We start from the raw sequence: 25,204 nt of genomic DNA, 5'->3' as shown, positions 1-25,204 counted from the left end.
AGAATGCAAAAGGAAACTATCCTGAGGTACAGTTTTTTAAAAGCCATTCAACTGGCAAAGATAAAAAGGTTGATAAAACACCATGTTGGCGAACAGGAGAAAATCTCATAAATTCCTAGTGGAAACTTAACTGGTAGAGTCTCCGCAGAGGACAAAGGCAACATTTAACAAAATTACAAACACACAGAGACTTTGACCTAGCAGTTCTTCCTCTGGCTGTGCATTCTTGCAGATGTACTCGTACACTCAGAATAACTTCAGCATGTGCTTATTTATTGAACACTGTTTTCAGTATAAAGATGGTCATCAGGGTAAACTGTTCAGTGCACATTCGTACAATGAATTCCTAGGAAGACATGAAAGAATGAGGAAGATCATCTCAAAGTGAGTCAGAAAAACTTCCAAGATATATTTTTTCCTAGTATGAATTAATTTATTATACTTGGCAGATTTTAGAATACATTTTTAAAAGATTAAAGACTCTTTGGAACTTTCATAAACCATTTACTGAGAGAGAAAAGTTACTACCCTAAAATCAAAGCTATTATTTACGTTTCTTCTTTTTTCATCACCACCACCATTATCATGGTCACAAAGATATATCTTTACGTGAAAAAAGCAAGATGCAGAGCATGGTTCCTAGCAAGCTACCATTTACTTTCAACAAAGTGAAGAGATGAATAGACAGATAGATGGAGAGAGATGAATACACACATATATATACACACATATATTTGTACATAAGTATATGTATTTTACATATGTATTTGTACATGAATATCATATCTTTGAAAGAAAAGAAAAGAAAATGGTCCCGTGGATGCAAGGAGGGTGGAGAACTGATAACTACAAAGCAGAAGTGGGTTAAATAAGGCAACACTTTGCTATGTATTAGTTTGTATCTTTTGAATTTGGGACCATTAGGTAAAAAATCAGGAATCTTGGGATTTCTTGGGATAGGTCTATACTTCACAGAGTTAAAAAGAAAATTAGTGGGACTTCCCTGGAGGTCCAGTGGTAAAGACTTTGCCTTCCAAGGCAGAGGGTGTAGGTTCGATCCCTGGTCCAGGAGTTAAGATTCCATGTGCCTCATGGCTAAAAAACCAAAACACATTTTAAAAAGTAGCAATATTGTAGCAAATTCAATAAAGACTAAAAACAGTCCACATCAAAAAAATTAACCAAAAAAAAGAAAATCAGTGAGTTATATAGTAGCACTTACAAATTTACCCTGAAATCAGCATAGCAAAGACAGAAAAACCAAAAAAGAGAAAAAAATCAAAAACAAGTACGAAGGGACAGTCGAGCGCTATGGAGAATAAAACAATAGGAAGTCACAAATGTCAGCAGGTGGGCCATCATAAGAAAAGAGCCACAGAGGAGGAGCTTCAAGATGGCGGAATAGGGCTTCCCTGGTGGCTCAGTGGTTGAGAGTCCGCCTGCCAATGCAGGGGACACGGGTTCATGCCCTGGTCTGGTAAGATCCCACATGCCGCAGAGCAGCTGGACCCGTGAGCCATGGCCGCTGAGCCTGCGCGTCCAGAGCCTGTGCTCCGCAACGGGAGAGGCCACAACAGTGAGAGGCCCACGTAGGGCAAAAAAAAAAAAAAAAAAAAAAAAATGGGCGAGTGAATTGTGATGTGTGGACAAAAAATGTTGCCAGCCATTGCAGTAAACAAAGAATATTGCCGCACCATCAGGCTACTGCGGAGAGGATCTGGGATGGAGAAAAGCAGGACACTGGCCCTAGATAGCTGAGGTGCAGATCAAAGGAATGATTTCAATGAGCCCAGACTCTTGCATCTTCCCATACATAGAAAAGCACTAAATTCATTAACTTGAGATGTCTGTTTTTTGTGATTAGCAGTAACCTTTTGATGTTCTACTACATGTTTGGGTTTTTTGTTTGTTTTTGTTTTAAAGTGTTTTTTAGTTAAGGTACATTTTTTTTTGTTTTTTTAAAATAAATTTATTTATTTAATTTTGGCTGTGTTGGGTCTTCATTGCTGTGCGCAGGCTTTCTCTAGTTGCCGCGAGCTGGGGCTACTTGTTGTGGTACATGGGCTTCTCATTGCGGTGACTTCTCTTGTTGTGGAGCACGGGCTCTAGGCACACGGGCTCAGTAGTTGTGGTGCACGGGCTTAGTTGCTCCGCGGCATGTGTGATCTTCCCGGACCAGGGCTGGAACCCGTGTCCCCTGCATGGGCAGGCGGATTCCTAAACACTTTACCACCAGGGAAGTCCCTAGTATTTTATTTTTTTAAAAAAAGTACTGAAGGGCTTCCCTGGTGGGGCAGTGGTTAGGAATCCGCCTGCCCATGCAGGGGACACGGGTTCCAGCCCTGGTCCGGGAAGATCACACATGCCGCGGAGCAACTAAGCCCGTGCACCACAACTACTGAGCCCGTGTGCCTGGAACCCGCGAGCCACAACTACTGAGCCTGCATGTCACAACTACTGAAGCCCAAGCGCCTAGAGCCCATGCTCAGCAACAAAAGAGGCCACCGTAATGAGAAGCCTGCACACCACAACGAAGAGTAGTCCCTGCTCGACACAACTAGAGAAAGCCCTCAAGCAGCAACGAAGACCCAACACAGCAAAAATAAATTTTAAAAAGTACTGAAGCAAACACAGTGAAACATTGATTTGTTGTAGCAGAATAGTGGGTACGGCGACTTCCCTGGCAGTCCAGTGGTTAAGACTCTGCATTTCCACTGCAGGGGGCACAGGTTCGATCCTTGGTTGGGGAATGAAGATCCTACATGCCGTGAGGCATGGCCAAAAGAAAAAAAAAATTTAAAAAAATTGAGAACAGTGGGTACGGGTACCCTGGCGTTTCCTGGTATGTTTGGGAGCTGCTGCCGTAAAGCAATGCGATGTACACTCAGGACGTGTGCTGGCTGGTGGAGGGGGCCGCGTGCACCCGCTGCGTGGGGCTGGGCCATTGTGATGCGTCACAGAAGGTGATGCAACAGAAGAGCCCGAGGCATCTCAAGGTTTGTTCACTAGGTTTCCTCCTCGAAGGACAACCACCTGAGAAGTAAGAAGACAAAACCCAAACCAACACAAAGCGCATTATGGATCGCATCATGTTTTCTATCAAGTAGCAAAGAGACAGCGGACGGTATTCCATCTACCAGCAATTTGTTCCTCGTGGGGAAAATGAGTGGAAGTCCCAGGTCGAGGTGGAGCGCCTGGCTCTTCAGGGCTCCTTCTGAGGAAGACAGCAGTGGCCCAGGCAGGAGCACTGTGCTCTCCGAGCAGGAAAACCCTGACGCCAGCGGGTACATACTTGCAGGGGGGATTCGGTAAGATCTGGTGGTATATGTGTCATGTGTCCTATGTGCTCTGTTCACCTGGAAAATAACCCTCCTTTATAGAGAAAGCGTCTGAAGTTTCTCTGAATCCCAGTACTTTCTGTGGACTGCTGTCTTCTTTCTATGGCAGGGTTTTTAGGTGAATTACAGCAAGTGGGAGACAAGGGTTATAAAAAATAAGACATTCTTTCTTAATGTCACTTTGGCAGCAGTGTGAAATTATGTGATTGTAACCTGCAGCATCTCCGGTCATTCGTCAGTGGCCTCTTGCCCGGTCTCTGTCGTGTGCAGGGTCCAGCGCTGAGCTTTACGACTCTGGACACAGAGGGCATTTGTTACGTCCTTGGGTGAGAATTGACTACACAGGCTGTTAGTGGGTACACATTTTGAGCTAATAACTGTCTCCTCTAGTTAGAGCACGTGAGGAGACAGCAGGAAAGCCCCGGCCACTTGGGTGGCCCAAAGACCCAAGACCCTTCACCTGCCCCCTTGGAGCTGCCTGCTGGGAAAACAAAACAAAGAGCAATGAAGTAACCGTCCCCATGGTAACAGCTAAGGTTTAATCAAAAAGCTTAGTTAACCTTTGGTTAATGAGGTATGTGGTGATTTTCACTAAGCCAGTCCCTCGGGAGGGGTCCGTGACCTGAGTAACTCTCTTTAGGCAGTGGATCCCCCAGGTGACCAGTGAGATTTCGAGGTGGTTTTAAGACTGCACGTTCGGAGAAGAGGGCTGGGAAGACCTTCCTCTCTTGCTTTTAGCACATTCTCACCACCCTGGATGGACAATAGACAGGATTGCTTTTTGTAGATGGATAAGCCACTTAAAGATTCTATATGGGGGGAATTAGGTGGCTCATTCTGTAGAGGAACAAAATTCCCCCCCCCCCCCCATAAAATATGTCTCTTTGGCATGAGGGTTCATTTAGGCCGATTATTTTGAAGAAACAGAAGACTCAGGAGGTTCTTTTTACCTTCCCCTTAGCTGTGTAAAGAACTGAGATAAAGGGACCGTCCCTGGAACAGAGCTATCAGCAGGGAGGGATGTCTGCAAAGACTTGGGGCAAGGGGTGGGGACCGGCAGGGCCCAGACATCACAGTCCACTCTGTGTCCCACTGTCTCCGCTTTTATGTACCAGACACTTGCTTTTCCATCCCCATGTGAACTGCCTCCCTCCCCTCTGAAGTCCCAACCCTGACCTCCTCTTCTGCCTTTAGCTGAAGATGGTATTTGAGGTGAGGGTCTCAGCCATCTGGGCGAGCGACTTCGTTTTCCTGGCTTCCCTCACACGTACCTGTTATAAAACTTGTGTTTGCTTAATCTGTCTCAGGTCCATTTAATTCTTAGACCAGCCAGAGGAACCTAGGAGGGGAGAGGAAAATGTTTTCCTCCCTGACAGTCCTGAGTCTATACTCCCCGCGGGGTTTGAGCTGCTTCGGGAGCTGTCAGGTTACAAGCCCAATGGACAGTCCAGCTCAGGAGCAGATCCCTGAGGGAGTAAATCTGTCCATTTGGTCAACTAGCTCAAACGAATTCAGGAAATCTGTTTCCTGTCTGGTTCGCATAATGTTAAACAGCAATGTTACTTTCTGTGGCCTGGGGTTTTAGGTTAATTACAGCAAGTGGGGGACAAGGGTTCTGAAAGAGAAAGACATTCTTTTTTAAAAAGTGCACTTCGGCAGCAGTGTGAAATTATGACTGTAAACTGCAGCCTCTCGGGTCATTCGTCAGTGGCCTCTTGCCCGGTCTCTCTCGTGAGCAGGGTGCAGCACTATGAATGAAGCAGCTTCCAGACTTGAGGTCCCTTGCTCAGCCATTCTTCATTCGCCTGGAGCAGGGAATTCTGCCTTTCTGTTGATGGAAACTAGCTCATAACAGGTCAAAACCCCAAACTCAAACTGCTCAAGGGACTTGCTGAAACTCAGGCCCAGCAGTGCCATAGGGGCGGGGCGGGCAGCAGGCCGTTGTCGCCAGACTGTGGGCACACGTCCGTCTCCAAGGGTCCGAGGGACCTGGTCCCCATTTGCGTGGCCTGAGGAGGCTGAGGGCCGGCTGGGTCCTGGGCACCTGGCTCCCTCAGTGATGATGGTTGGGCAGGTCTGGGAACCTGGCCCTGAGGGCACTGCCAGCTGAGATTCCTCAGCGGGGCCTGGGCACTGGCAGGAAGACCCAGACTGTGTGCTGGATGAGCGCCCCCTGGCAGGGTGACCGGCCCGCACAGGGACCCCCGTCCCCTCAGCCATGGCCTGGACCTCGGAGGGCGAAAGTCAAGACATGGGACCTGAACAAGTAAGATGTGGGGTGATGATGCCGCAAGGGCGCATGGAGAAGGAATTTAATGCCTGTCTTTCTCTTTCTTGTCTACGACCTTTAAGAGCATTACACCTTTAGATAAAAACTTGCAGGACAGAGGATAACATTTGTTTTGATGGAGGTTTATAGGGACATCGTGACCTGACCTTCCCGGACAGCTGCGAGAACAAAGGCTCTGACGCCAAGAAGCCTGCAGCAACCAACCACGCCCATCCCCCACCTTTCCTACCAAAGGGCTTTGCTGAAAGGCTTCAGGCAGTTCTGGGGTTTTAAATAGAAATTTCAGTCTGCCACCTTAGGGTACTTTGTCCCAAAGCTCCTAGCCTTCTGTCTTAACGTGATTAGCCTATTTTAGCCACTGTCTTCTTTTTTCTTTTTAAACAATCTTTAAAGTTGGATGTGAAAAGGTTATAACTGGGATCACATTGTAAAACTCTTTGGAAAAATCTACTGAGACTGACTGTGCACAGACTCTACCACCCAGCAGTTCCTCTCTTGGGAGTTCACCTAAATGAAATACACACGGTGCGTTCATCAAAAGCCACGCACAAGAGCGCTCACAGCAGCATCGTTTGTAAGACTGCAACGGTGTTGTGCATCACGGCCCCTAATGCCCACCAGCGTTAGGATGGTACCCGTCTGTGCACTCACACAGTGGGGTACTCTGCAGTGATAAGAATGAAGGGGCTCCAGCCACGCAGCGTGAGGCCATGGATGGCTCGCAAACATTCAGAGGATCAGCCACACATATGTTCCGTTTACGATTCTTCCCAACCAGGAAGCCTACTCAGTGGGCACAGAGCCTGGGAGAGAGGTGCCCTTCAGGGGCGGGAAATGCAGGGTCTGATGGGGGCCCAGAGGGGCTGCTGACCAGCCGCCGTGCTCTTTCCTTGTTCTGGGTGAAGTTACATGGATACGTTCATTTTGTGAAGGTCCACTGAGCTGTGTGATGGTTTGTGCTCTTTTCTGTGTGTATGTTGTACTTCAATAAAAAGCGGGAAAGAAGGTTAGGATTGCTTTCAAGAATTTTATCAGATAGTTGCTCATTGTCGTAGTTCTTTAGCTGAATACCGAATTTCCACAAAATCAGACTCTGACTTTTCTTTTTTCTCTTTGGCTCACGCTACATTGCAGACCTCTAAGAAAACAGACCTCTGTTTTCTTCTTTATAAGCATTTATAAGCATAAAAACATGCAACAGCATGACAGTAATGTGTGTGAAAGAGAGGGGTGTGTGTGTATGTGTGAATATGTATATACACCAGCCTGAATACTGTTTTCCCTCAATTTCACAGATAGTGGATTAGGAATTAAATTAACTCACATACTCAGCCTAGTCCTGTTTCTTGACTTGGTTGTAGAGGTTAAAGTTCAAATTAAAGGTTAAGGGTGGCGTGTTGTTAAATTCTTTTTGCTGTTCTTCTTCTTCTTTTTAGGTTAACTCGATCATGGAAGACTGTCACGAGTGTGGTGTTTATACTGACATTTCTTCTTCTAGGTGAGTCCTCCTAAATAATGATCCTTGAAGCCATTTCACAGGATGTGTGTGGTGAGAGACATCACAGTGGAATGACTCACATTTGTAATAAAAGCCACAGGAGCCTGGAAGCGACTGCACGCTCTTGAACCATTCCTTTTTTTTTTTTGTCTTTTATTTCTGATCGTAAAAGTAATATGGGCATCTTTGTGAAAACTTAGCAAGTACTTTATTTCTCTTAGAATCACAGTTTAAAATGAAAGAAGTTGCTGTGAAGTTAAGAATCCTTTATATTTTTATTGCAAACACATACAATTGACCTTTCCTAAATCTGGGTGACTCATCTTATGGGATTTTGACAACCAAAGGCTCTGGCTTATCATAGGATTCTTGAAGAAATGATGGAGCGTGCCGTTTGCAGTTTTCTGACTGTAAATATCACCCATCACAAACCCTAGCACACCGGAAACCTGCTCTGTGGTATGCAGACAACCTGAAGTGTAGACTGCCCATGAAAGAGTTCCACCCAGTTCCACCACGAAATGCTGTTTTACATGGTACTGGGGGCTATTTAGGTGGGACTGCATGCAGATACCTGGACCGAGGGCTCTGTGAAGCTTGCACCAGCCTTCCTTTAGCTGCATCTTAGTGCCCTGAGCACCCACCCCATCTCAGCAGACCTCTAGACTAGACTTTGAATATTCCAGTTCCTACCGAGAACTGCACGCTGCCTGGCTCTGCTGCTTCCAGCTGTCTGGTCTTCATGTCTGCTGATTTCAGTCTGTGAACCTCAGGGGGCCGCCCCCGCACCCCCGACCCCTTGCTGCTGCCCGCCCCTGACTCATGAACCCTCTGTGATGAGATTTCCCACAGCTCCACCCTAGCCCCATGTACAGTGATCCACGTCTGCTCTTCTTAGGCTCCACCTCCCTGCCTGTGTCAGGAACACGCCATGTGAACGGTAGAACTATTTGTGCTCAGGATTTTCCTTGTTTTGGAAATGAATACCCTATATTCCTTTGATATCTTTTAAGATACCTCTTCACAGTGCATGCAAACTTCTTCTTTGTCTTTCCCCACTGTAAGCTTGCCCACTTGCCCACAAAGGGGCCAGATCCATTTTAGACACCACTGATGTGTGAATGATTTCAATGGAATTAAAGTGGACTCAGACCCTTTTTTTTTTTTTAATTTATTTTCGGCTGCATTGGGTCTTCGTTGCTGTGCACGGGCTTTCTCTAGTTGCAGCAAGCAGGGGCTACTCTTCGTTGCGGTGTGCAGGTTTCTCATTGCAGTGGCTTTTCTTGTTGTGGAGCACCGGCTCTAGAGCGCAGCCTCAATAGTTGTGGCACACGGGCTCAGTAGTTGTGGCTTATGGGCTCTAGAGCACAGGCTCAGTAGTTGTGGCGCACAGGCTTAGTTGCTCTGCGGCATGTGGGATCTTCCCGGACCAGGGCTGGAACCTGTGTCCCCTGCATTGGCAGGCGGATTCTTAACCACTGCGCCACCAGGGAAGCCCCTCAGATCCCTTTTTTTTATCTACTGGGGTGAAATCCACATAATATAAAATTAACCATTTAGAAGTGAACAGTTTAGTGGCATTGAGTGCATTCACAGTGTTGTACAACTACCACTTCTAATTCCGAAACATTTTCATCAACCCCAAAAGAAACCCCACACCCATTAATCAGTCACTCCCCATTGCCCCTCCCCTATCCCCTGGCAACCACCAATCTGCTTCTGTTTCTAAGGATTAACATGCTCTGAATGTGTCATATAAACGGAACCATACAATGGATGGCCATTTTTGTCTGGCTTCTTTCACTAAGCATCATGTTTTTGAGGCTCACCCATGTTGTAGATGAATAAGTGCTTCATTCCTTTCTGTGGATGAATAATATTCCATGTATGAATAGACCACAACTTGTTTATCCAGTCAACTCTGGATGGGCATCCACTGCTTCCACCTTTCGGCTGTTTGAATAGTGCTTCTATGAACATGCGTATACATGTACTTGTTTGAATACGGTAAGTCCTCTACATACGAGCCTTCACGTTGTGGACTTCCAAAGATTTGAATGTACGTTCACATGTCCAATCACATAACTTAGTTCACATGTCTGGTGTACATTGTCATGTGTGTGCATCCTCTATAAGTGGTTGTGCTTTTGTGTACTATACAGTACTGTATAGAGTACTGTAGGACAGTATCTTTATTTCTTGCCTGTTCACTCGATGCCAGCCCCTGTATGCCAGCTGTTGTACTACTGTACTTTTCAAGGCACTATGCTGTAGAATTTTAAATGTTTTCTTTATTTTTTGTGTTTGTTTGTTTTTTATGTATTATTTGTGGGAAAAGTATTATAAGTATTTGGACTTATGAAAAAATTGGACTTATGAACTAGCTCTCAGAACAGAACTCGTTCACATGTAGTGGACTTACTGTACCTCTTTTCAATTCTTTGTGTTATATTCCTACTAGCAAGTTGCTAGGGAGGAATTGCCAAACTCTTTTCCAGAGAAGCTGCACCATTTCACTTTCCCACCAGCAATGTATGATGGTCCCAGTTTCCACACATCCTCACCGACACTTGTTATTCTCCATTTTTTAGGATTGTAGCCATCCTGGTGGATGTGAAGTGCCGTCTCATTGTGGTTTTGATTTGCATTTCCCTAATGATTGATGTTGACTAATATTGAGCCACTTTTTATGTGCTTGTTTGACATCTATATATCTTCTTTGGAGAAAGTCTCTTCTAGTCCTTTGCCCATTTGATTGGGCTTTTGTCTTTTTGTGGTTAGACTTGTAAGAGTCCTTTATATTAATATATTCTGGATATTAGACCCTTCTCAGATATATAATTTGCAGCTATTTTCTTTCATTCAGTAGGTTGCCCTTTCACTTTTTGAGTAATGTCCTTCGATGCACAAAATGTTTTAATTTTAATGGTGTCATATCTAAGAATCCATTACTAAATTTTCGGTCATGACAATTTACTTCTATGTCTTTTCTGAGAGTTGTATGATTTTCGCTCTTATATTTAGCTCATTGATCCATTTTGAGTTAATTTTTGTATATAGCATGAAGTAGGGATCCAACTTCGTTTTTTAGCAAATGGACATCCAGTTATCTCAGCATCATTTGTTGAAAAGACTATATTCCCCATTGAATGGTCTTGACACCCTTGTCAAAAAATTCAATCAGCCATAGATGTATGGGCTTATTTCTGGATGTGAAATTCTATCCCATTGGTCTATATGTCTATCTCTATGCCTGGACCACATTGCTGGAATTTGACAGGGATTGCTTGAAATCTATAGACAGTTTCAGGTAGTATTCTCATCTTAACAATAGTAAGCATCCTGATTTATTTACATCTTTAAAAAATACCTTTCAGCATTCTTTTATAGTTTTCAGTTTAGGTTGTAAAATGTGTCTCCTGTAGGCAACATATAGTTGGATCATGTTTTTTTAATCCATTCTGGCAGTCTTTATTTTGATTGGAGAGTTTAATCCATTTACATGTAAAGTAATTACTGATAAGAAAAGAATTCCGCCATTTTCCTATTGTTTTCTCTGTCTTATACCTTGTTTGGTCCTCATTTTATTCATTATTGCCTTTTGTGTTTAATTATTTTTTGTGTTTTTTTTTCTTGGCTGTGCCGCACAGCATGTGGGATCCTAGTTCCCTGATAAGGGATCAAACCTGCACCCCATGCAATGGAAGCACACAGTCTTAACCACTGGACCACCAGGGACGTCCCTGTAGTGTACTGTTTTGATTTTCTTCTCATTTTGTGGATATGTTTTAGAAGTTTTCATGGGGACTACCCAGGAGATTACAACTAACACTCTGAATTCATAAAATACAGCCTGAATTGGTACCAACATAACTTCAACAGCATATAAATACTCTGCTCCTATACAGCTACATCCCTTCCTCTTTTATGCTGTTGTCAAAAATTACACCCTTTTTTTTAACACCTTTATTGGAGTATAATTGCTTTACAATGGTGTGTTAGTTTCTGCTTTATAACAAAGTGAATCAGTTATACATATGTTCCCATATCTCTTCGCTCTTGTGTCTCACTCCTTCCCACCCTCCCTATCCCACCCCTCTAGGTGGTCACAAAGCACGGAGCTGATCTCCCTGTGCCATGAGGTTGCTTCCCACTAGCTATCTATTTTACATTTGGTAGTGTATATATGTCCATGGCACTGTCTCACTTTGTCACAGCTCACCCTTACCCCTCCCCATATCCTGAAGTCCATTCTCTAGTAGGTGTGTGTCTGTATTCACGTCTTACACCTAGGTTCTTCATGATCTTTTTTTTTTTCCTTAGATTCCATATATATGTGTTAGCATACGGTATTTCTTTTTCTCTTTCTGACTTACTTCACTCTGTATGACAGACTCTAGATCCATCCACCTCACTACAAATAACTCAATTTCATTTCTTTTTATGGCTGAGTAATATTAAATTGTATATATGTGCCACATCTTCTTTATCCATTCATCCAATGAGGGACTCTTAGGTTGCTTCCATCTCCTGGTTTTTGTAAATAGAGCTGCAATGAACATTTTGGTACATGACTCTTTTTGAATTATGGTTTTCTCAGGTTATATGCCCAGTAGTGGGATTGCTGGGTCGTATGGTAGTTCTATTGGTAGTTTTTTAAGGAACCTCCATACTGTTTTCCATAGTGGCTGTATCAATTTACATTCCCACCAGCAGTGCAAGAGTGTTGCCTTTTCTCCATACCCTCTCCAGCATTTATTGTTTCTAGATTTTTTGATGATGCCCATTCTGACTGGTGTGAGATGATATCTCATTGTAGTTTTGCTTTGCATTTCTCTAATGATTAATGATGTTGAGCATTCTTTCATGTGTTTGTTGGCAGTCTGTATATCTTCTTCGGAGAAATGTCTGTTTAGGTCTTGTGCCCATTTTTGGATTGAGTTGTTTGTTTTTTTGTTATTGAGCTGCATGAGCTGCTTGTAAATTTTGGAGATTAATCCTTTGTCAGTTGCTTCATTTGCAAATATTTTCTCCCATTCTGAGGGTTGTCTTTTGGTCTTGTTTATGGTTTCCTTTGCTGCACAAAAACTTTTAAGTTTCATTAGGTCCCATTTGTTTATTTTTGTTTTTATTTCCATTTCTCTAGGAGGTGGGTCAAAAAGGCTCTTGCTGTGATTTATGTCATAGACTGTTCTGCCTATGTTTTCCTCTAAGAGTTTGATAGTTTCTGGCCTTACATTTAGGTCTTTAATCCATTTTGAGCTTATTTTTGTGTATGGTGTTAGGGAGTGTTCTAATCTCATACTTTTACATGTACCTGTCCAGTTTTCCCAGCACCACTTATTGAAGAGGCTGTCTTTTCTCCACTGTATATTCTTGCCTCTTTTATCAAAGATAAGGTGACCATAGGTGCGTGTGTTTATCTCTGGGCTTTCTATCCTGTTCCATTGAACTATATTTCTATTTTTGTGCCAGTACCATACTGTCTTGATTACTATAGCTTTGTAGTATAGTCTGAAGTCAGGGAGCCTGATTCCTCCAACTCCATTTTTTGTTCTCAAGATTGCTTTGGCTATTCGGGGTCTTTTGTGTTTCCATACAAATTGTGAAATTTTTTGTTCTAGTTCTGTGAAAAATGCCAGTGGTAGTTTAATAGGGATTGCATTGAATCTGTACATTGCTTTGGGTAGTAGAGTCATTTTCACAATGTTGATTCTTCCAATCCAAGAACATTTTATATCTCTCCATCTATTTGTATTATCTTTAATTTCTTTTATCAGTGTCTTATAATTTTCTGCATACAGGTCTTTTGTCTCCTTAGGTAGGTTTATTCCTCGATATTTTATTCTTTTTGTTGCAGTGGTAAATGGGAGAGTTTTCTTAATTTCATTTTCGATTTTTCATCATTAGTGTATAGGAATGCCAGAGATTTCTGTGCATTAATTTTATATTCTGCTACTTTACCAAATTCATTGATTAGCTCTAGTAGTTTTCTGGTAGCATCTTTTGGATTCTCTATGTATAGTATCATGTCATCTGCAAACAGTGACAGCTTTACTTCTTCTTTTCCAATTTGGATTCCTTTTATTTCCTTTTCTTCTCTGATTGCTGTGGCTAAAACTTCTGAAACTATGTTGAATAAGATTGGTGAGAGTGGGTAACCTTGTCTTGTTCCTGATCTTACAGGAAATGGTTTCACCATTTTTCACCATTGAGGACAATGTTGGCTGTGGGTTTGTCATATATGGCCTTTAATATGTTGAGGAAAGTTCCCTCTATACCTAGTTTCTGCAGGGTTTTTATCATAAATGGGTGTTGAATTTTGTCGAAAGATTTCTGTGCATCTATTGAGATGATCATATGGTTTTTCTCCTTCGATTTGTTAATATGGTGTATCACATTGATTGATTTGCATTTATTGAAGAATCCTTGCATCTCTGGGATAAATCCCACTTGATCATGGTGTATGATCCTTTTAATGTGCTGTTGGATTCTGTTTGCTAGTATTTTGTTGAGGATTTTTGCATCTATGTTCATCAGTGATATTGGCCTGTAATTTTCTTTCTTTGTGACATCTTTGTCTGTTTTTCATATCAGGGTGATTGTGGCCTCATATTTTGTATCCACTAACATAGATCTATAATTATTTTTATGCATTTGTCTTTTTAATCATGCAGGAAATATAAAGAGTTACGAAGCAAAAATACAATAATACTGGCTTTTATATTTACTTATTAAAACTTATAGTTGCCTTTACTGGAGATATTGATTTTCCAGATGACATTGACTCTCTAGTGCCCTTTCACTTCAGCCTGAAGGAGTCCCTTTAGCATTTACTGTAGGGCAGGTATTCTGGCAATAACTTCTTCAGTTTTTGTTTTCTGGGAATGTCTTAATTTCCTCTTCATTTTGAAAGATAATTTGGGTAGATATAGAATTCTTGGTTGGCATGTTTTGGTTTTTTTTCCTTTCAGCATGTTAAATATGTCATCCCACCAACTTCTGGCTTCCATAGTTTCTGATAATATTCAGAGATCTGATAATATTCTTATTAAGGATTCCTTGTACTTGACAAGTAGTATTTATCTTGCTCTTTTCAAGATTCTCTGTCTTTGGACTTGAGGACACAGTTGGGAAGGGGAAGCTGGGATGAAGTGAGAGAGTAGCAATGACATATATACACTACCAAGGGTGGGAGGGAGGCTCAAGAGGGAGGGGATATGGGGATATATGTATACATATAGCTGATTTACTTTGTTGTGCAGTAGAAACTAACACAACATTATAAAGCAATTATACTCCAATGAAGATGTAAAAAAATAAAAAAAATTATCTGTCTTTGACTTTTGACTGACTGATTATAGTGTGTCCTAGTATAAGTCTCCTTAAGTTTATCCTAGTTAGAGTTTGTTGAGCTTCTTGGATGCGTAGATTTATGCTTTTCATCAAATTGGGAAGTTTTCAGCTATTATTTATTCAGATATCTTTCACTCTGTCTTCTTCTGGGACTCCCATAGTGTACATTGATAAGTTTGAGGCTGTTTTGCAGGTCTCTCAAGCCCTGTGTACTTTCTTTATTCTTTCTCCTCCTCATCATCATACTCGATAATTTCAATTGTTCTGTCTCTGAGTTCATTGATTCTCTCTTTTGCCTACTCACATCTGCTGTTGAGCCCTTTCAGTGAATTTTTTCATTTCAGTTATTGTACTTTTCAGCTCCAGAATTTGTATTTGGTTCCTTTTATAATTTTTCTATTGGTATTATCATTTTATTCATACTTCATTTCTTTGGTTTTCTTTAGTTCTTTGTCCATGGTTTCCTTTAGTTTTTGAGCATATTTAAGACAGATGGGTTATAAAGTTTTTTTCTAGTTAGTCCAATGTTTGGGCTTCCTCAGAGATGTCATGGCCAGTTTATATCTTGAAATCTTTCAACAGACATTGCAGCCTCCCAGAAAACTGTTCTAGCCCAAGGGAGTGGGTAGAAACAAAGGTCAGCCTCTGCACCAGCTAATCAGGGGAACACTAGGCAGGTCAAAACTCAGAGTCACACTAGTTGAAGAACAATGTCTGTATTAGACCCCTGGCACAACATCTGCACCAGAAACATTGGCTGCCATCTGCACAGCCACTGCCACCATTCTGGGGAGTGGGAGATGGTAGGGCAAGTGAGCAATAATGCCACACTGTTCTCTTTCCAAAACTAATCTGCCCTTTTCTTCAGTCCTCTGGTTGCTGTAAGTTTGAGATTAGATTTCAGAATTCCAATAAAGTTGGTCCTGTTAGTCTTTGCAAGCTTATGATTGTTTCAATGAAGGAACACGTTTTTGAGCCCCTTATGCTGCCATTTAAAATTATTGTCACCCAAGAATCTGATATAGCTTCCCTGCTTAGAGAAATCTCTATTAATATATGTTGTCCACAAAAATTCAATTAACAATCAGGTTAAGAAGGAAAAAGAGGAATTTTATTCAAGGCAAACTGAGGATTATATCTCAGGAGACAGACTCTCAGTAGTTCTGAGAACTGTTCCACCTGTTAGAAGTCGAAGGCACATATACATTTTTGAGACAAAAGCTCATACGTCAAAATGACATGCTGATATTTATATAAAGTTCACGCCCGTCTTTGAGGAGCCCTGGTTAATGTGTAATGCAGATGCACACTGCATATTAGGCAGGGAGGGAGAAGGCCCAAATGGACACAGAAAGAACTTAAATTTTTTTTTTGTCCTGCCTGAAAATATAAATTTTGTTTCATCAATGTAAAATATCTTATAACTGTTTCCAGATAAACTATTTAATCAAAGTCAATCTTTTCCTTAACAGGATTTAGAAATCACATGAGGCTTAAAGAAAAAGAGTTTCCTCAAAAATCCAGACAATTTTATGCTGTAATTGCAGAATATGGTTCACACCTTTACAATTACCAGGTGATGTATGTCACTCATTTAAAATCTAATACACTAGATTTGTGATTCATTACCCTTTCTTTCTTCCCTGTTTCTCCCTTTTGCAATGGCAATGTCTATCCTATGCTGCTATGTTTGAAAGCAGTTAATGTGTTTGATTTCACAGCCTCATAGCTGGAGGGGAATTTGCTTCAGGATGAATTGTACCTGGGGTCTCACCCATATCTGACTTGGATGACATTTAGTTGAGGCTTTGGACTTTAGACTTTTAAGTTGATGCTGGAATGAACAAAGACTTTTGAGCTGTTGGGATAAAATGGATGTATTTTGTATGCAAGAAGGACATTAATTTGGGGGGCCAGGGTTAGAATGTCATAGGCTGAATATTTACATCCCCCCCCCAATTCATATGTTGAAACCTAACCCCAGGTATTAGGAGGTGGGGTCTTTGAGAAGTGATTAAGTCATGACGGTGGAACCCCCATGATTGGGATTAGTGCCCGTTATAAAAAAGATAGCCCAGGGACTTCCCTGGCAGTCCAGTGGTTAAGACTCCACAGTCCCACTGCAGGGTGTGTGGGTTCGATCCCTGGTCGGGAAACTAAGATCCTGTATGGCACATGGTGTGGCCAAATAATAAAAAATAAAAAAAGATACCCCAGAGGGTTCCCTGCCCTCTCTCTGCCATGTGAGGACACAGGAGGAGACACTGTCTATGAACAGGAAGTGGTTCTCACCAGATACCAAATCTGCTGGTGCCTTGATCTTGAACTTCTGTCTCCACAACTGTGAGAAATAAACTGTTATTTATAAGCCAACCAGTCTCTGGTATTCTGGAGCAGCCTGAACAAACTAAGCCAGCACCCCAAGGGAAGCTTCAGCACATGGAAAATGGCAACTAACACTTCAGTTAACCACAGCCTGGAGCTGTGGACAGAATGGCCTCCCATCTGTCCTGAAGCTAGTTAGAGCAAAAGGGACTGAGCCTGAGACCAGACACTGGTGTCCTCTCTCTGGTGCACCCCAGCACTCCAGATGTTACCTTGTTTGTCCTATGCTTTGGCCTCTGAAGATGAGAGAAAGGAGGAAGGACAGGAGCTTCAGTCAAGTCAACCACTGCTCCACAGAAAGAAGCGACAGACCAATGAACTCCATCCAGTCAGTGACCTTGGACCTGAGCTTGTGCCCTCTTCCCTGGAAGTTATAAGGTTTAAAATTAGATAACTTGTGGCAGTTTTGTTATAAAAAAAAAAAAAGTACTGACCACGTGGGGCATTTGTGAACACTTGCATCCAATTTGTCACAGCTCGAAGTATTGGAGCCACATTCTCAGAATCTGACTGAGCCACATTCTCAGTCGACATTACCTGTAAAAACAAAACAGTGCTCACCGAGGCAGTGCACATACAAAAAGTGGACCAGTACAGAGAAGATCAGCACGGCCCCTGAGCAAGGATGACTAGCAGATTCATGAAGGCTTCCGTATTTTTAAGAGTAAAATAGTTAACAATGACTAACAAGGCTGTGGCCCTGCCCACAGCTGTTTCTCTGCCTTTTCTACTCAGCCCTGTCATTTCTCAGGAGGCTGTTGATTCCACACCTGTCCAGTTGACTGCAGATGCCAACTGGTCCTCCTTCAATGGGCATGTTTTGGGTCAGGCAGCAGGTGTTTCATCAGGAGCTCTGTTGGAGATGCTGTGCAGTCCTACTGAAGGCACTGGACATCTGTCCTAACCTTCCATGGGGCTCTGTACACCTGCCCGGGAGGAAGCTCCAGAAAGGTTCTTAGGAGCCCCAGCACCATTCTTATCACAGGACCCTCGTGGAAGGGATGGATCACCAGCCGTACCCAAAGCAGCCTCTGCTGCATCTTTGAGGTTTTCATTTTTCCCTGTGGATGCCAACCCATCTTTCACGTGTTATCTTCCTTTCCCAGTCCTTCTTTTCTCTTCACGTTCATTTCCTCACTTTTTTTTGGTTTGATGGCTTTTTATTTTTTAATTTATTACTTTATTTATTTTTGGCTGTGTTGGGTCTTTGTTGCTGTGCACGGGCTTTCTCTAGTTGCGGCAAGTGGGGGCTACTCTTCGTTCCAGTGTGCAGGCTTCTCATTGTGTTGGCTTCTCTTGTTGTGGAGCACGAGTTCTAGAGCACAGGCTCAGTAGTTGTGGCACATGGGCTTAGTAGTAGTGGCTCATGGGCTCTAGAGTGTAGGCTCAGTAGTTGTGGCTCATGGGCTCTAGCGTGCAGGCTCAGTAGCTGTGGCACACAGGCTTAGTTGCTCCGCGGCATGTGGGATCTTCCCAGACCAGGGCTGGAACCCATGTCCCCTGCATTGGCAGGCAGATTCTTAACCACTGTGCCACCAGGGAAGCCCTGGTCTGATGGCTTTTTATACTATATTTGCTCCTATAGTGCAAGCCACCTAAAATCCTTTTGGAAATGAGGCAAATAAAAATGCTTTTAAAAATCCGGAATATGTTAGCTTTCAAAGAACTCTCAAATTTATTTATCGGCAAATTAATGAAGGCATATTTTCTGTATGTTCTTTTAAGGTTAGAACAGAAAAAAAGTAACAGAAGTGCAACACACTGCCTCTACCGACAGGAAACCTATTCAAACAGAAACTGAAAAACTAGAAATAAGAATTTCTCCCTACCAAAAATAAGCTCCCACATCCACATCCACATCAAAATAAAAATGTTGAGGAGAGCCTATAAGAAATTAAATTGTCCACTAATGAGAACCTGCCGTTTAGCACAGGGATCTCTACTCAGTGCTCTGTGGTGACCTAAATGGGAAGGAAATCCAAAAAAGAGGGGATATATGTATATGTATAATTTGATTCACTTTGCTGCACAGCAGAAACTAACACAACATTGTAAAACAAAAATACTCCAATAAAATATTTTTTGAAATTAAATTGCTCAGCAGAAAAACAAAAGCGAGGTAACTGCTTACTGTGTGGCGTGCTGTGTTCCACTCCACTCCATTGTCACACAACAGTGTGGATGAGATGTCCCTCCTGCCTTGCACCATTTGGGCAGAGCAAACTGATGGGAAGTCAGAGTCTTTGAAACAAAAAAGCAAACTTGTCCGTTGAGAAGGATGGAACTATTTCCCAGATAACTCATGGTTGGTCACTGCAGTGGGTTGAAAGTGACCCCCAAGAAGCTATTTCATGGCCTGACCCCCAGAACCTGTGCATGGAACCTTTATTTGGAAAAAAGAGTCTCTGCAGATGTAATTAGGGCTCCTGAGATGAAGTCATCCTGGATTTCCCAGATGGGCCCTACACCCATTGACACGTGTCACACAGCTGATAAGAGACACACAGAGGAGAAGCACCTAGGGGAGAAGGGCGTGTGGGGACAGTGCAGCCACAGCAAGCCCGGGAGCCTCCAGAAGGTGGAGGAAGCAAGAAATGGAATCTCTTTTGAGCCTCAGAGGAAAGTGCGGCCCTGCTGACACCCTGATCTCGGACTTCTGGCCTCTAGGGCTGTAAGAGAATCCACTTCTGTCATTTTAAGCTGCTGGGTTTTCAGCCATTGGTGGGGGAGCCTGGAACCCACGAGGTTCGTGGAACTTCGCACACAGAGGAGCTGGCAGAAGGAAGCTGGGTGGGCAGGGGCTGCAGCCTGGGAGCAGACCCTCTGTCCGCTGTCCCATGTGGACCTCCTCTGCCACGCCCCATGTGCATCCTAAACGGCAGCAACGTCGTCAGCCTGGCTGGGCACCCCCTGTTCAAACGTGAGACGGTCCTGTTGGGACACCCTGCCGGCATGAGGTAAGGGCCTGCAATGTGTTTGATGGCATGCTAATGGAATCCAGCCATTGGCTTCCTTACAGAGAAAGGGGATGCCCCTCACTGTTTACAGGAACAAACCTCAGGTCTGGATGCCTCCGCATCTCCTCTAAATATAACTATTTGCAGGAAGATGCAGGTGTCTTAGAGGCTGTGGGTCCCACTTGGCACACGTCTCTATCGAGGGTGGCAGTGTGATTTCCTTCCCCTTTACAAATAGGAAAAATAACTCCACCTGAGTAGGCAGGATTTGGAATGATTTTGTTTTGTTTTGTTTTGTTTTTTTCAGGCCAGGCTTCGAATGCCAAAAGAGCAACTGGAACTTTTAAAGTGAGTGAGATGTTCTCATGTGTGGGACTTTCTGGTGTGGGTCCAAACACTGAAATGCTTTTGTAAAATTATAAAACTAATTCCTACTTCTGTGGATCATTCTTTAAGGAAATATACACTGGGAGGTGCTTTCAATATTATTTATTATTTTTTTAAAAAAGGAAACAACCAAGATGAGAAAAACAGGTCGAAGGTTAAACATGTGGAATGGAGAATTATGAAGCCATTAAAATAATTCTAAAATATGTTTACTGATCTGGGAAGTGCAGTGGGACACAAAATTATTTTGTAACAATATTTTTGCATGGAATAAAAACTGTTACAAACACACCAAAATTTAAGTTTTTATTTCTTCAAAATTTTATATTGTTTCACAAATTGGGAGAAAATACTAGATAAGTAGTGCTTCCATTTTTTTTCAGCATAAAGAAATACCTATTGGCTTGACATTTTCTTATCCTTTCTAATAAGTTTCAAACTGTACAAGTAGCAGAGTCCATACTTGGAAAGTAAAATCTTGCACCCTGGAGCTGGTGAAAGGCAGCTGCCCCCCACCTCCACCCATGGCTGGATCCTCCAGCCCCCCGCCTCGCCCGCCCGAGGCTGGTCCACAGAGTCTCAGGGCTTGTCTGGGAATCTCCAGCTCTGTACCCCACTCAAAGTACAAGGTGTTCCCCATCCTAAGGAGGTGAGAGGGGGATTTAAGATCCACACTGTGAGATCACCCAGCTCAGGTCAGGGTGGCTGCACTCACCAAGGGAGGGATGGGACGTGCCTACACAGAGCACGCCCCAAGCCCTGGGATGTCCTCAGGACAGCTTCCCTGAAAGCCTTTGCTTTTCACATGTAGGGAAGGGCAGTGCTTTAGACGAAGGGGCATCTCCTGAGCGCCCCTCACTTGGGGTTTCTCTCTTCTGCAACGTAAAGCATCTCTTTGTTTTGCTGGCCCTGAAGCCCAGCCCTGGGGGGCAGCAGGGAGCCCACCGCTTCCTCCTTTCACAGTGAGGGTCTCCATTCACAGGAAGGAAAGCCAGACTTTGGAAAACAACTTACGTGAAATTCTATTTTTAATTGAAGAAATAGATGTTCTGAAGGCCTTACTTAGAGATATACGGGATGGTCTGCACAGTTACAGCTGGACTGCAGATGGAGACTCCGCTGAAGGCTGGGACCACACTGAAGTTGTGGACGAGGTGATGTGGGCATTGGCAGGGAGGCGGGGCTCGTCCGAACTTCAGTTGTCACATCCACAGCTTACGTGAGTGGGGAATGGGGCGACAGCTGGGGTGTGGTCTGTGTCCTCTTGAAAATTCTTCCCCGGCAGTAGCTTACATTCACTAAAGCTTGCCCCTGGAAACACACTTTTTCATAATTGCTGTGTCACAGGGAAGATTTTGTATTTCAAGAAAACTGACTTCCCACCCAAATAAGTAACTGATTCTGTCTTATTTTGCAGTTAAAAACAAAAGAAGACAAACAAAAGCTCGTTCAGAAATGACAGTCTCTGAAAGTCCATACACAAATACTCAAATAGTAAAATATTTTTATTCAGGGACCTAAAGCTCGTGTATTTGACCTACTTAGCACCAGGTCGGGCAACATTATGATGAAGACCAATGAGATTGGTTTTGCCTCTTCTCCCCCCTTATTAGCACTAGCTTCTTTCCTTTCCTTAGGTTCTGCTTTTTGAAAGACACAGAAAGCTGACACTGACCACCACTGCCTCAAGGCCCCCACTGCCACGGCCCTGGGACAAAGTGCTTCCTCAGTTAGAATCAGACTGTTATGTTCTCTCAGGACACTTGCTTTTCTAGACTCAGAACATCCTCAAGAACTCAATATTAATCCAAATGATGAATAATTTCTCACACAAGCAATCACGTACTCTATGTAAACTGCCTTGATCCCCAAATACCTACAGGGAGTTCCCTGGCGGTCCAGTGGTTAGGAATCTGCACTTCCACTGCAGGGGGCACAGGTTCGATCCTGGGTTGGGAACTAAGATCCCACAAGCTTCAAAAAAAAAAAAAAAAAAAAAATATATATATATATATATATATATATATATATATTTAACCAAATATTTACAGAACATTCAAGTCTTTATTATTAAGCAGAGACACTATAAGGGGCACCCAGCAGGTCACACGCATCCGCATTTGACTGCCCCACCGTGACAGCATGATGGAGTAGTTGTCAGGCCTTCAGAAGGGGCTTGAGTCCAGCCTTGTTCTGTGGCCTTGGTGAACGGCCGAACATCACAGGTTGGATAACTCAGCTGCCTGAGAAACACCGAGCCCACTGACCTGGGAAGGTGATGTTAAGAATCTGTATGCGGTGCTGGGCTCCATCTGCAGCTTGGTCAATGTTCAGTGTTGTTATCATTTTGCAGGTTAGGGAATTTGGGTCCAAATCAACAAAGTAAATTGTCAAAACTCAAGCAGTTGACAGAGATTGTTAACAGGAAACTCTTTTTAAAATTTGTACAGGAAATGTCAAACTTGGTAAATTATGTACTTAAAAAGTTGAGAGGAGATCAAGTCCAGATGGCCGATTACGCCCTTAAGTCTGCAGGTGAGTAAAGGAGTGACAAGGCCAGTATAAAAAGTCGAGGCTTCAAAAGCATCTATGTGCTCTGTGTTTCTTTATCTGGTGTTTATCTATCTGGTAACTGGAGAGGGAGGAAAAACTAACAAACCTAGACAGTAAAGAGGAGAATAGAAATGGTTGTGGGTGAGTGCAGATGTGTAGGCAAAAGCACCACAGAGAAGGTGCGCCTGCACAGGGAGGCTGGGGATGCGTCACAAGCATTATAACAGTCTATCCTCTGTATACTAAAACGACGACTAATGACTCATCTAAATGCATTATTAGCGATTAAGTGATAGTGTCTCAAGACTGTATATAATGTTCTTAGTATCCTCCAAAAATATATTCTTAAGTGCTTAGACTGTGAATCGTTAATCTTAATATTGCCTAGAAGCCCCTGCCTGTGGCAGTGTATGGCCATGTGCTCAGTGAAGCATTGGGGGGGTGGGAGGGAGGAGGGGGAAAGGATGCAAGAGAAAGAGGGGGGAAATACAAAGCACACAGAGGAGCGCTAATTTTTATCAAGTGACAAAAGCCAAACTAATATTGCGGAAATAAATTTGTGTCCTGCATGGAGCAGAGAACATTTGAACCAGCATGATTATTAGTCGTGTGTGTGTGTGTGTGTGTGTGTGTGTGTGTGTGTGCGCGTGCACGCGTGTGCGCGTACGCGCGCGTGTGTGTGTGTGTTGAGAGACAGAGCAAAAGGACAGACGTCTGACTTTGAATTCCCTGAAGCCTGAGAGGCATGAGCTTAAATAAGGTGGGAAGGTAACTCACAGAATGCTTTTTTTGTTTGTTTCCTTGGGCATAAATTTATTTATTTATTTTTGGCTGCATTGGGTCTTCATTGCTGTGCACAGGTTTTCTCTAGTTGCGGCGAGCGGGGTCTACTCTTCGTTGCGGTGTGCGGGCTTCTCATTGCGGTGGCTTCTCTTGTTGTGGAGCATGGGCTCTAGGTGCGTGGGCTTCAGTAGTTGTGGCACGTGGGCTCAGTAGTTGTGGTTAACGGGCTCTAGAGCTCAGGCTCAGTTGTTATGGTGCATGAGCTTAGTTGCTCCGTGGCATGTGGGATCCTCCTGGACCAGGGCTCGAACCTGTGGCCCCTGTGTTGGCAGGCGGATTCTTAACCACTGCACCACCAGGGAAGTCCGAGTCTTAGCATTCTGATACAGCCTTTTGATGCCTTCTTCCTATTCTGTTAAATATACTTGCAATTCCATTTGGAAAAACCATAATGACAAAGGTCCGTAGATACCCTGTGTAAAACAAGAAATGGCAGAAAATGTTATGGCTTCTGAATAAATGTTAGCATGATGCACAGCCAGCTTCTGGTTAGGATGAGATGGAGAAAAGCCCAGGGTAGCCTTTCTTCCCTGCTGATGACATACAACTAAAAGAGTTGGACAAAATATAAAAAGCAGCTACCTGAGTATGATGAAAAGTAAACAAAAGAAGGCAGATTGTGGAGGGAAGTAAAAGACTGGAAATGTGGCCCATGAGGGGGTGAGTTTACTGTTTTTCTTTTCTCTCAAAGCTTGAGCTGAGGCTTGAGCTGCAGTGACAGAGCCGCAAGGTGGTGACAGTGCGGTGGGTGACTAAAATTATGAGAGAAACTCCACTGTTCTAGAAAGAACCAGAACAAAATAGTCCTGTTGGCCAGAGAGTGTAGGAGGAAGGCTTGAGAAGGCCGGACAGGAGAGCAGACGCCCTGACCTCATGCATGTGGCCTGCTGCCAGCTTGCCTCATTGCTTCTCTTTCACGGAGATGGACCCACGGCAGCACAGCAGCGGCTCTGAGATTTTGACAAAGATTTAGCCACAGCTCGGGTCTTAGACTGTCCACTGAGGGGCACATGGGCAGAACATGCCTATTGTAAAGGCTCTGAAAATGGAACTGAGATTGTTACCACCTCCCATAGAAAAGGAGGGGCATTTATGGTCTGAACATTTCTGGTTGATTGTGTGATGAAACAAACAAAAGCACCCAGAGTCTCACAATATAATATTCAGTATGTCTAGGATACAGTTCAAAATTAGTCGACATAACAAGACCTAGGCAAATGTGACCAATTTGCAAGGGGAAGGAGAACCAGCAGATGCCAACCCACTCCATCAGGACACAGATGTTGGATTATCACACAGAGACTCTGAAGGCAGGTAGTGTAACTAGGCTTCACGTGGTAAAGGTAAGTACAGCTAAAATGAATGAAAAGATATGATCTCTCAGCCAAGACAGAGAAACTATAGAAAATAACCAGATGAAAATTTGAGAAATGAAAATACAACACCTGAAAAAAATTCATTATATGGGCTTAATAATAGGACAATGACAAGAGAAAAGAATTAGTGAAACTGAAGATCGGTAGAAATTATCCAATCTGAAGAAGTGGGAAAAAATGGAAACAATTTTGAAAAAATGAAACAGCTTCAGAAACCTATG

General features: G+C 43.2%; 1 protein-coding gene across 1 annotated transcript in view; it reads left to right on the top strand.

The window, feature by feature from the left end:
* Positions 1-15,965: 15,965 nt before the first annotated feature.
* The window catches only part of SUN3 (Sad1 and UNC84 domain containing 3), a gene marked incomplete at its 3' end in the record, with an annotated part of 31,180 nt that continues 21,941 nt past the window's right edge, over positions 15,966-25,204 (top strand). Inside the window, exons 1-4 of the mRNA XM_079932281.1 lie at positions 15,966-16,058; positions 20,132-20,172; positions 21,194-21,365; positions 22,662-22,746. Coding sequence (XP_079788407.1) covers positions 15,969-16,058; positions 20,132-20,172; positions 21,194-21,365; positions 22,662-22,746 — 388 coding nt within the window. The 5' untranslated portion in view covers positions 15,966-15,968. The remainder of the gene's footprint in view (positions 16,059-20,131; positions 20,173-21,193; positions 21,366-22,661; positions 22,747-25,204) is intronic.

This window comes from Stenella coeruleoalba (genome assembly GCF_951394435.1).
Source record: "Stenella coeruleoalba genome assembly, chromosome: 9".
In the NCBI taxonomy this organism is placed as follows: Eukaryota; Metazoa; Chordata; class Mammalia; order Artiodactyla; family Delphinidae; genus Stenella; species Stenella coeruleoalba.
The sequence above is the reverse complement of the archived record's forward strand: the minus strand, read 5'-3'. Positions and strand labels throughout refer to the sequence as shown.